This window comes from Eubalaena glacialis, chromosome 13 (assembly GCF_028564815.1).
Source record: "Eubalaena glacialis isolate mEubGla1 chromosome 13, mEubGla1.1.hap2.+ XY, whole genome shotgun sequence".
NCBI lineage: Eukaryota > Metazoa > Chordata > Mammalia > Artiodactyla > Balaenidae > Eubalaena > Eubalaena glacialis.
The window spans coordinates 49,141,976-49,154,747 of NC_083728.1; the positions used below are offsets into that span (position 1 = coordinate 49,141,976).

The window sequence follows — 12,772 nt, forward strand, 5'->3', positions numbered from 1 at the left end:
GCACGGACTGTGCAGGTATGCTCTGCTGACCAGCAGGCCACGTTCAACCACGTTCAGCACAGAATGTGCTCTTCTCCAGGAGGAGCCAGCCTGCACACCCTCAGCTCCTCTGTCTGTCTCTGACATCAGCTGGCGGGATGCACCTCTCTCAACATAAACGCGTACACAGTTCCAGAAGGCTGTGCTACTGGGAGACACTGGCAGGTATAACTGCAAGGGTAACAACAGGAACAGATACCCTGACCCAGGGGTTCTCACATGAGTCCTCCAGGGTCAATAAAGGGAGAGGTGACACTGAGATGACAGCTTTCTGTATTGTCAGAAGCGAACATTGAAACAGACACCAACCCACAAACTGTGATGTATCCACACAGTGGATGCTGCTTAGCAATAAAAAGAAACAAATTATTGCTACACTTAACTACATGGATGAATCTCCAAAAGGCATGTGAAGTGGAAGCAGCCAGACCCAGGAGAGTAAATGCCACCTGGTCCCATCCCCACCACACACCAGAACAGATCCACACAATCTGTAGTTACAGAGAGCAGGTCAGTGCTGGAGAAACTTTCTGGAATGGCTGAAACGTTCTAAATCTTGATTGGGGTGCTGGTTACAGGGGTGTACACATATGTCAAAACTCATCAGACTGTACTTAAAATGTATGTCATTGGATGTAAACTATGTCTCAATGAAGTCGATTTAAAAAATTAAATATGACCCAAACCCAAAAACCTTACACTTACCCATTCTCACCGTTAGTTCACAAAAGAAAGTTGTTTTTAATCCCCCAAATAGAGAAGATATAAAAGACAGTCCTTTTGAATTAAAAACTCTATTTTTCTCATTTTAAAGCCCAGTGATGGAAACCTCCTCGGGACTCATCGGCGACCAGAAGACAAGCATTTGGGAACCATTCTTCTCTCCCTCTCTCCCCGCAGACCCCCTCCCTGCAGCCTACCTCGAGCATCCCTTTAACAAGGATCATGACTGCTTCATCTGTCAATGAACAGACCGGATTGGAGGGCTGGAGCTACCAGGTTGGGGATTAAAATGAAATTGGACAGGAAGAAGGAATGATCTAAATAACTAATCAATTCTATCTAAAGCAGGGTGGGTAGGGAAGGGCAGGAGGCAGAGGGAACAGGAAGGGTGAGGGAAAAGCTGAGAGACAAGTGCTCTGGGGCTGCCACCCCTCCACAAGCCAGCGTCCTCCTGGGAACCTGTCACCTCAGTGACTGGAGACTTGCACCCAACAGGGCCTGCGTGTGCCCGAGTCAGCTCAGCCCCTTAAATGAACCAGATATAAAATATCTATATACCTTATCATCATATTTTCCTTCAAAGAAGATCTAAGACTAACAGAACAGACTTTTCTAAAAATAATACTTTCTACCTTCCTCTTCTTAAAGCCACTGGCTCACCAAGAGAATTCAGTAGCAGCCAAAATATGACCCTAAGTGTGACTACTTGTTCTAGAAAACATTGCCTGTGCATGAAATAAAGTGATGGAACGAAAAGGTTGGAATAGTTCATTTTTAAACTCAGGACACTAAGAGGAAATAAACAACCAAAAAGCGAAGAAAAAGACAAAACAAAACCCCAAATCCTCATAAAGACACAATAGCACATTGAACGTCATTAAGGGGATTCCAAGGGTAAAATCTCACTCATTCCCGACACCTTATGCAGCACTTAGGATGTGGCCGGCACTGCTCCAAGCACTTCACATACAAAAGCTCCTACAGTCCTCAAACCAACCCAGCCTTTGGGTTGCCTTTCCTCAGCCCCATTTCACAGATGAGGCACAGTGAGGTTACCTGGAGGAGTAACACTCCCCCGGCACTTTTCAGACAGCCACGCTTCTGCTAGAGCTTGCCTACTTTTGTCTAGTTTGTTAAGGGCGGGACAGTATATTCCCAGGATTTTTGTTTCTAGTACTGGGCCCTGATGCTTCTGTTGACGGGGTGCTCCACCGCCACGGGAACGTGAGACCATCAGCCCACCTCCCTGTAAATGCACAGGGCAGCCCTTCCTACTCGGAGAAGTGGGAGTTCTCCAGGCAAATGCTGACAGTCCATTCCTGGTGCTAATGATGGCAATACCTGGGATGAGAACAGAAGGAAGCAGAACGATGACATGCTTTCAGACAGGGCTTCGATCAGTCCAGAGAGGGCCAGCCTAGATTCTGAAAGGTGCCAGATAGTTCCCATATTTGGTTTCTCTAACTTGCCTTTACAGTTGCATCTTCACAATTTTAGCCAGATCTGCATATGGCCAGGTCTATGATTTGCTTGCAACTTTTATTTAAATCGACTCAGTTAAAAACAATTAAGTATCTTCTTTATTCATGATTTAAGTTCTATGCATGAAATCGATTTAATAGTCATACTTTATTAATACATTTATCTATGGAAATAAAATAAATCTATGTACCAACTAAAATCATTGCATGTCCTCCAGTGCTGTGAGTTCTATGTTTTGAAGAATTCAAATTCTGAACTGGTGAGAGCCAGTCTTTATCCTCTAATTTAAAAATATGGAAATAATACAAACACGCCTCAGGAAACTGTCTCTAAATATGTATAAATGGAACTCTACACACACACACAGTTTCAAATGGCTGACAAACGAAACTGGGCAGGAATCAGGCATTAGGTCAGAAGCAGGAGAAGCACCGGATCACAGACATGGTGCAACATTTTAATAAGAAACTGCAGGATCTGGCCAGTCAAGTTCAACCACCAACACTAGCACACAGGAATCATGTCTTCTCAACAGAAATCTCAAATATATAAATTAATGTGCAAGTTTTGTTAAAAAAAGGGGGGGGGGGCTCAGTAGGCAGAAATAAGAATCTAAAACCTTGATTAATCAGGAAAGTTATTTGCATTGTTTCTCCAGGAAGACTGAAAAGGAGCACCCGTGCCTAAGGGGAGGGATCCCCCCGAGCCCGGGGCTCCCCTGAGGTGCAGCCAGGAAGTGGGGAAGCAGCGGGGGCGAGGGGGGGCTGGCTTCAGGATCCCTCCGCCCTCCCTCCCCCCACAGCAAGCAGCTCCACGCTTATCTGCTTCTACAGTGTTCTTCCTCCTACGAGACTCCCTGACCAAAGGGGTTCAGCTAAAAAGAAATCTGGAAACCACTGGTGAGGCCCAATTTCCTCATCTTACCAATGAGGTGACTGAAGCTCAGAGAAGGTAAAGACTTTGGGTCACTCAGCAAAGCAGAATCCAGGTCTGAAGAACTCAACATCCAGATTCTGGCGTTTATCTGACCAAAACCACCTCTAGGAATGCCCCCCTGGCAGACAGATGCTGGGGACCGTAGTGAACACCATACGACACCCTCGCCTACCCTCGAAAATGAAGACGTGCGATTAACCATCAATTCCTCGAGGAGGGGATGGCGGCCAGCAGGATTTAATGAAGTGTTATGAGTCAATGGAAGTCAATTAGAAATAAGATGAAGGGGAAGTATTTGGGGAAGTATGAGGTAAGGAAACAGGCACTTCTCTTCCTGAAAAGCTGTATAAATCAAATAATGTGTAAACAGATTAGGAAAGCTTCCTAATTACGAACAACAGAAACAAAAACAATGAAAATAGCAGTAGAAATAACAGCAACAGCTATAATGCATTCTTTATTATCTACCAAACACTGGAGTCAGCACTTTATATGCACTTAATATCCCTGTGACATAAATATTATTATTCCCACTTTTATAGATTAAAAAACTGAGCCTAAGCCCATGGTAGGGTGACCAACTGTCCTGGTTTGCCTGGCACCAAATGGTTTCCCGAGGTGTGGAACTGTCAGTGCCGAAAGCAGGAAAATCCTGGGCAATTTGGGGTGGCTGGTGACCTTACCTGGGGGGCTGGTAGGTGACAGTAACTTCCATGTCAGCCGGACTCCCCAGCCACCACTACCTTCTATGGGATAACTTCCCTCCATGTGCTCCAGCCTAGACTTTCACATACTGGTTTAAAGAAGGTCATGACCAGTATCGTACAAAACAACACGTTCATATGTAGCTTTAGCTCCATTTAGAAAAAAGACAGCACTGCAGAGCCTCGAGCCTCCATCCTCCAGAAGAGTAAAGAAGGGACACTTACCTTGACCTCAAACTCGAAGTGCTCGTCCTTCCCTTGGCCGCAGAGAACATAGCGTGGAATACTAATTTTGATGGGGTCCTTCAGGTTGTCTGGATTTGCTCCCAAAGAGCGAGACACCATCCGCTATCAAAGGCACATCAGATGGGAGAACAAAGAGAGAGACCAAGATCACTGCACTGCAAATACCCCGCCCGGCCAGGCGGAGGAAGCGCGTTTGAAGCAAAGAAAAGAGCATCAGACCAGTAGAGTTTACTTAGAAAAATGATGGTTTCCTTTGAAAGAGAAATGCTAAGTCTCTCTCATGACAAAAGACCATTTCTTTAGGGATACCATTCTAAAAAGGTAGGGCGAAAGCACTTCCAAATGTTGTTTGGCTTTGATGTTCCTTCCAATTTATAAGAACAAGTGAAAACAAGGACAGATTACATATCCTGACTCTAAAAAAAAAAATCTGGTATAAACCACATTCTTTTCTGAAAAGTCTTGATCACTGAACAACTTCTTTTTTCTTCACAGACTACCAGACTGCTGTACATAAAGCTCCAAAGCTGGAGATTTTATTCAAATGCACTTCATTTTTAACTTCTAGGCATTTTTATAAGGCAGTGTAGTGTGGAAAGCTCTTTAAACCACAATTAAAATGAATCCCCAGTGTTTTCTTTAGGTTCCATCTGATTAATAATCAACTGGGCTCTGACAAATGTCTACGGTCTGGATGGTGGGAAGACGGAGGGGCTTGAGGAAGAGGCATTAAAAAAAATTAGAAAGGAATTCTCTTGAGTGTGAATGGGAGGAGATCTCTGAACAATCCTTATCATTAACACTAACGGAGGGCTTTACAAAACATAAGATGTGTTTTTGAAGCAGCAACAGTAATAAAATAATTAAAATCACAATTATAGTTAGCATCAATAATTATAGTTAGCGTTTATTGAATACATACTATTACCTAGAACTGTGCTGAACAGTTTATGTGCGTCGTTTCGTTTAATCCTCATGATTCTCCCCAGGAGGCAGGAACCATTATGAACCCAATTTATCAGATGAGAGTCCCAGGACTCAGAGCTTAGGTAAATTTGAAGAGTTTAGGTAACTTAGAGGTAAGTGGTAGAGTCAGGATTCGAACTCAGGCTAACCGAGAGAGCCCACATGCATCACCACTATACTGCTAGCGTGACATTTATTTATCAATTTATTTTTTTAAATTTTTTATTGGGGTATAATTGATTTACAATGTTGTGTCAGTTTCAGGTGTACAGCAAAGTGAATCAGTTATACACATACATATATATCCACTCTTATTTTTAATTAGAGTTGACTTACAATATTGTGTTAGTTTCAGGTGTAGAGCAAAGTGATTCAGTTATATTTTTTCAGACTCTTTTCCATTGTAGGTTATTACAAGATATTGAATATAGTTCCCTGTGTGTGCAGTAAATCCTTATTGTTTATCTATTTTATATATAGTGTTATGTATCTGATAATCCCAAACTCCCAATTTATCCCCCCGCCCCTTTTCCCCTTTAGTAACCGAAAGTTTGCTTTCTCTGTCTATGAGTCTGTTTCTGTCTTGTATATAGATTCATTTGTATTATTTTTTAGATTCCACATATAAGTGATATCATATTTGTCTTTCTCTGCCTGACTTACCTCACCCAGTCGCTTTCATGAAATTTTAAAGTAAGTCCATCCACCTGAGATAAACTGAGCTAATAAACACCTCAACAGATACAGAATTTAAGAAGATGGAAACCCCATGGTTATACAACTAAACTCACTGATTTGACCAAAAAGACAACAGGGGCAACAAGCTCCCTTTCCCTCAGGCAGAAAGGGGTCCTGGACCCTTGGATCCTCGGCCGGTGTAGCATGGATGGTCCAGGTTTGCTGTGCATGGGAAAGCTCAGGTCTCTGGATGACATGGAGGCGTGTGACTTGCCTCAGGTGCCTGCTTTCATTGAGCTGACAGTGTAAACACATTGGCACGATATGAAGTTACCAAAGCCTTTTAGAGCATCTTAATTTTTCACTGCGTGGCTGGTTACCCCAAACAAGAACCATTCCTTTTATTGCAGTGGTGCACCTGTTTAGCTGTCTTTGGTGTCAAAAACCACAGTGGAAATCCCTAAAAAGAGGGTTTCTCAATACGTGTATCGCCAAAGACCTTTCAATCCACTAACAGTATTATTTCCAAATTACTATGAATGTAGACATCTCCCGAAACATGGGATATGTTTATCTATTTGAAGGTGAAAAGGCAGAGAAATAATCTAGTGCTTTTATTTATTTTCAACAAACACATTTAATGTTAAGAAATGTCTTTGACCTCAAAGCCTTCATGGTTTGGCCATGCAGTCCTTGCTCTGCTGCCTTAGCTCTGAAACCTTCTATGTCATGCTTATAACTGTATTTTTCAAGTAGGAACATAACCTCTCTTCCACATGTGACACAATCACCTGGGAACGCCACTGCTACAGTGCGAGCGTGTGCACGCATGTGTGTGTGTGTGTGTGTGTGTGGAGTTGGGAGTGGAGAGCTGTGGTGTCAGGAAGCGCAAAGGAGCTTAGAACAACCTCAGCAGAAGGGCTGCTGCTGCCGGGCTTTTAAGCAAGAACTGGTAACACTAGTTTAGAAGACCCACTCGCTCTACCTCAGGAGGAAGCCGGATCCTCCCTACCGGTTAGAACAACAGGCCCTTGTGGCAGCTGACTGGGTGAGGAGCTCTCCCTGCACAGCTGTGGGCTCCCCTCTAAGGGGCAAGAATGGGGAAAAGGAGGAAGGAAGAAGAGCAATTAAATTGTTCCCCTTCAGGCTCGGTCGACACACAGTGATAAACCAGAGCAGTGCTGTTAGTGCCGCCTGGGCTAGAACAAAGCCCTAGGGGTCTGGTGCTCCTAAATGGAGAGGCAGCAACCCCAGCTAGGGGACGGGAAAGCCTCGTGGAGAAGGGGCTCTGCAGCCGGGTACACAAGGATGAACAGGCGTTTTCCAGGAGGAAGAGAAGGCTCGTTCTGGCAGAAGAAAGGGTGCCCTCGTTATAAACCTTTAGTTCACTGAGAAAAGTAAAGAAATACCTGGGCTGATGTTTGGCACAGAGTAGGTGCAGAGAGGAGGGGGGGATGGGGAGAGAGGGGTGGAAAGAATGTTGCCCTCCAATCGATTAGGAACAGTGTGTTAGCACATGTGCTATGGGTTCTCTACAAGGTGCAGAGGACGATACCAACACGTTTAACACACTTGGTGGAGACTCCACCACCGTCTGCTTCCCTGAAGCAATCACAGAAGGGGGACTTGGATTCCACGTGGCCGTCACCTGGAGGCAACTCAGAATTCAATCCGAGCTTTCGGAGCTGGTCTCCGAGGAACAGTCACCCACCCTCTCTGAACCTCCATTTTGTCGTCAGTGGAAATGGGCACGATGTTTCCCAAATCTCCTCTATGTGGCAGGAACCCAACTGTGACCAAGGCCGTGTCCCGCCCTGTGGGACAAGTAAACTGATAATTACAGCAGGATGAGAAAGTTATGATGGGGTCACTGAGTGAAAAACATATATACAGATATTGCTATCCAAATACCATGAACTTTCCTGAGGAAGAACTGCAGTCAAAACCGCCCAGGTACATTGTTAACCGAGCAGTGGAGACTTAACTTTCTAAACACCTTTCCCTATAGGCGCCCCTAGGATATAGAATCAAACATCGATGTCTTTTACTGAGCGCCAGCTATGGACCATACACAAGGCCAGGTCCTGGGAATACAAAGTAACTTTGACAAAGTATCTGTAACTTCTAAGACCTTTAGTTTTTCTCAACTGCATTAAGTTTTAAACAAAGACAAGGTTTTTCTACTCTAGATGGATTATAGGCTAAAGTTAGCAAACGCTACCTTAAACTTCTTTTTTCATATGTCAACTTTCAAAGGGGGTTAAGACTGTAACTGATGGTCTGGTTATTACACAGGCATTTTAAGACTAGAAAGTTCTCTACTTCTAAGAATGCATAATTGTGAAATCAATTGCTAATGAAAAGAAAGTTGCTTGATGCATAGGCTCATAAATCCCTTACAGAAAAAAATCACTGCCTTTGATAATTTAACTGGGTATATGAATTACGTAGAGACCAGTTACCTAGGAGAAACTGGGTCTTATTATGTAGCTCGCCTAAATCCAGACTGGCCCTTTACATCCCAGCACACGCACGTGTACCTCAAGAAACTATTCTAGATGGTACACAAGAGCCACTGCTCCATTCAGGACCAGACAGTGAAGAATAACTGAACCCACTGCTGAGAAGAGGATATTTCTCTTCATTATTTTGCATGTTGGAGATTAGAAATATTGTCAGAGTTCCCACTAACATCTGGGACCACAGTTTACTTCAATCTCACTGATTTCACAGTAACTAAATATTAACAGGTGTAGAGAAATGAACACCTGCAGAAATGAATAACTGAAGAATAAGCCAGGGATCTGAAGACATTTGAGCAAAAGTATAGAGAAAAATCAAGAGCATGTGCTTCCATCAAATCACTGCTGCAACGTAATTTTTAGACACTATGTTTTTAAGTCAATTTGATGAGAAATGTCGAATTCTCAGGATATACTGTGAAAGGTTCCTGACATTCTCCTAAACTATGTTTATGTTGGGCAGGAAGGAAAACTAACATAAATGTCTCCTAAATTTGTTTTTTATTTGAAAGGAGCTATATTTTGAATATCTTGAGATTTACAGTAGACAAGCAAATGTGTGCTGTATCATATATCCCATTATTTATGAGAGCTTTTAAATTTCTATGGAATTATTTATTTTGGAATCAGTCACAGTTTCTCTACATGTAGCGAAGAAGATTCTTAAACTTGGAAGGGGAAGCTGGTGACACATCATGCTAGGAGGTAAAGAAACATGAAAGGCTGTATGTCTGGAAGCACATCTCGCAGGAGATCTGGATAAATATGTAGGACAGGTCAAGGAATTTTAAATGTACCACAGAGTGGCTCTATTTAGAAATAAAAGGTCGAGGAAAAGTACATAATTAGTAACTTGGATTACATTCCTGTACATAAGAAATATCTTTTAGGGACTTCCCTGGCGGTCCAGTGGTCAAGACTTTGCCTTCCAATGCAGGGTATGTGGGTTCGATCCCTGGTTGGAGAGTAAGATCCCACATGCCTCGCAGCCAGAAAAACGGAAACATGAAACAGAAGCAATATTGTAACAGATTCAATAAAGACTTTAAAAATGGTCCTCTTAAAAAAAAAAAAAAAATCTTTTAAAATAAGATACAGAGAAATATTTTTCTGATAGCTTTTAACAAAACAACGTCCTGTGTCAACAAATTCACTATTTTTCCAGTGTTGGGGAAATATTATAGTCCAGTCCTCAGCCAAAAGAAACAGACAGAACACAGGCTACATTTTGAATATTCAGATTAGAATCTTCTCTTCCTACTCAGGCTGTCTCCTTCAAAAGGAGCAAATTAAGAAAATTAATAGGAAGCGGCATTAACATCCACTAGGATCGCTGTCGGTACTGCAGAGGGCACGGAGTGAACCGATTCCAAAGGGAGTCATCAACATTCTCCCCTAAATGCTCTAATTACATACAGGATGGCTGAATTCAGTATATGCTTTAACCATGACAAGGTCAGGGCTCAGGACGGCCGTCTGATCTCTTAGCCAAATATCCAAGCTTTGCTTCTAAAATACAGGCAAACCTGGGTTTTTAACAGATTTAACCAAACTAGTAATTCCCCTTTCTCTGTTCCCAGCATAGCACTTATTTCGAATCCCTCTTTTTTCAACCACACATGCCACAGTAATAGTTCTAATTAGAGCTATCTGCATCAAGCACCTACTATGACCCAGCAGTTTGAAAATGGGGGTCTGGGGCAGAGATGGTGAGGACCCATCACCTTCTCAAATATGAGCCACGTCACAAGAAACGGGGCATAAAGGTAACCTGTGTGAGCAAATGTAAGTTACAAATGTGGCAAAAAGCCAAGACATGCTTGCATTCCTCTCCAGAAGGTGAAGCCTGCCTGTGCTGTGAAGGGACCCGGGGCTGGTCCCACGCCACCTTTGAAGGCTTAGTACCTACAACTGACCTGGATTTGCTAAGACACACGGCACACCTGCTCCAGGTCAGGGTCAGGACTTAACAACAGCCCGACATGTAGAACCACCATGAACTGCATCTCATTTTAAAGTGAGTTTAAAAGACGCACATCAGGAAACAGAAATGTGGGTTTTCAAATAAAGGAGTATTTCTTTCCTTTTGATATATATCTGTATCTATATGTTATCAAGGATAAATTACCCAGAAAATAACAAACTGTGTTGGATATAAATGCTTGTGGAATATCCTGAGTTTACTGGCCTTCCAATAAATTTGAATCTGTGATTCTCACTAAAAGTAGATTATTTCATCCATGGAGATCTGAGTTGATTGATCAACATTGTTTCAAGGTTTGGAAATACTGAATGATCTGATGAATGTTTCAACTTGAAGCTATTAAAAATGTCCCCATCTTTCTCAAGACCAAAAAGAACTTTAATGGTCATTGTCTCTGGATAACCCATCGTTAGATGGATGATTTTTAAAAAGACTAAATAACAGGTCTAGTACGAATGTGGCAGTAGCCGTCATGTGGCTCTCGTTACCAAACATGAGTCTAGGCGGTTGAGGACCTGAGGAGGGAAAACCAGCTGATTTCCCTCCTGGTTCTACAATGTCTTTAATGACCCAAGAAAAACACCACTCATCGTCACTCACTGATTTCTGCTGAGCCCTAGGTTTGGTTCAAACTGTACTGAATTCTCAGGTCCGGGCAAAACTGAAGTGGGGCTAGGGGATTGGTGGGGATTCTCTTTATCAGGTTTCTGTAGAGCATATTGTTTAATCTTCCAACTAAAGGAGCAACTTCGAGCACACAAGGTTATCTGTACGGTACTGCCACAAAGATTATACCCAGGCTTTTCTTCTGTAAGAGCTAAAATGTAGAGAGCAAAAAGGAGACATAAGGCATACGAAGAAACGATGGAATTGCAAAGAAACTTGTAAGGCAATTCTTGAAAAACAAAACTCATAAAAAGAGAAATAATATTTAATGTCTAGAAATTCCAAGAAAAAAGTTACAAGTCAGAAAAAAATCAACAGTTCTTCCAATCAATTATTCATTCCTACGAAAAAAACAAATCAACAAAAAAAAATGTATTCCGGCAATGTCAAGAATAACCAGGACCAGAAGGTGACTCTGGCATTGTGGAAAGAACATACATTCTGGAGGAAGGTCTGGGTTTGAGTTCCAATTCCCAATCAGTGATCCTTTCAGATACAAAATGGAAATCGATAACAATTCGCCCATCCTGGGAGGATCACTGTGGGGCTCCAAAGAAACAATACATAGGAAAGAACTCTGCACACTGTAAACCACAATATAAAGGGTGGTCAGGGCTGCTACCGCTGTAGTCCACTGCATCTTCAGCAACAGAAGGTTTTAACAAGATGGCAGAAGAAGAAAACGTGAGTAGTGATTTATAATAGAATCTCTTTCCTTCTCACCAACTGGATTATTCCGTTCCGTTCCTTATAAAGGAGGTTTTTTAAAAATTACAAGGGTGCATCCTTAAAAAGTGATTGGACGGTGGTGGTTTGGAATCTGTGTTGTGTAAGAACCAGCAGGGGGACCGAAGAGTGCTGGAGGTAAAGAAGAAAACTCCGAGGAGGTGAGAGAGAGCGCGCTGTGTTCTTGGAAGGGCTGTGATATATAACACAGTTGTGGAACAGACTTGTTCTACTCTGTGACTGAGGGCGCCACGGACGGACGGACGGACTGCAGACGGAGGTCACATTAAGGAAGATTATGGAAACAACGGTCTAACAACGAGAGTAGATCCCAATGGATAAGCTGCTTCAGAGGCAGGTGATGATCAGCCTGTGGAGGTGTCAAGCAAAGACTGAACTGGAAAATAAGTTCAACTAGTAACTAGGACTCAATACTTCCATAAGGGAGAGGTCCTACAGGTTTTATCTGAACTTATCTTCAGTAGAACCTTGGGAACCCCGACCCAATGCATCTGTGTGTGGTCCCAATTCTCTCTCCCTTGTAGCCGTAGGAGGAGGAGGAGGAGCAGATATTCTTGCCACGGCTTCTTGGTGAATGGAGGGTACACTGCCTTGCCCCTTGACTTTGGACTTGCATGTGTCACTTGCGTTGGCCAAGGGGATGTTAGCAGACATGACGCATGGTTGCCCTTTCATGCTTCTGTCATCGACATGATACGGCCACGGCCACTGCCCCTTCCACACAGATCCAAAATGAGGCAGGTGGTGCAGACCAAACTAGCTGACCTGCAGATGACCTTAGCCTAAAGCAGAGCTGCCTCGATTTACTTACAAACCATTAGTGAGAAATAAAAGCTTTTTTTTGGTATGTCACTAAAATTTTGAGGGTTGCTTGCTATTTGGCAATAGCTGACTGATATAACATCTATCACAAAAGATACGTTAAGGAAGGAAGCAGTATCAACTAAAGTGAATAGTGGAAGCTGTGTAACTAAATTAACAAAACAACCTCATTAGAAACTGGTTTGTCCAACAAGACCATCTGAGAAGCATTAATAAAAGTGCTCTAATCTATTTATCATTCAAAACTGTAATTCATC

General features: G+C 42.7%; 1 protein-coding gene across 5 annotated transcripts in view; it reads right to left on the bottom strand.

Moving 5' to 3' along the window:
* Window positions 1-12,772, bottom strand: part of KIF16B (kinesin family member 16B) — a 291,470-nt gene that overhangs the window by 80,603 nt on the left and 198,095 nt on the right. For all 5 annotated transcript variants that reach the window (XM_061208593.1, XM_061208591.1, XM_061208590.1 and 2 more), the window contains one exon: window positions 4,110-4,232. In XM_061208593.1, the coding sequence (XP_061064576.1) occupies window positions 4,110-4,232 (123 nt within the window). The remainder of the gene's footprint in view (window positions 1-4,109; window positions 4,233-12,772) is intronic.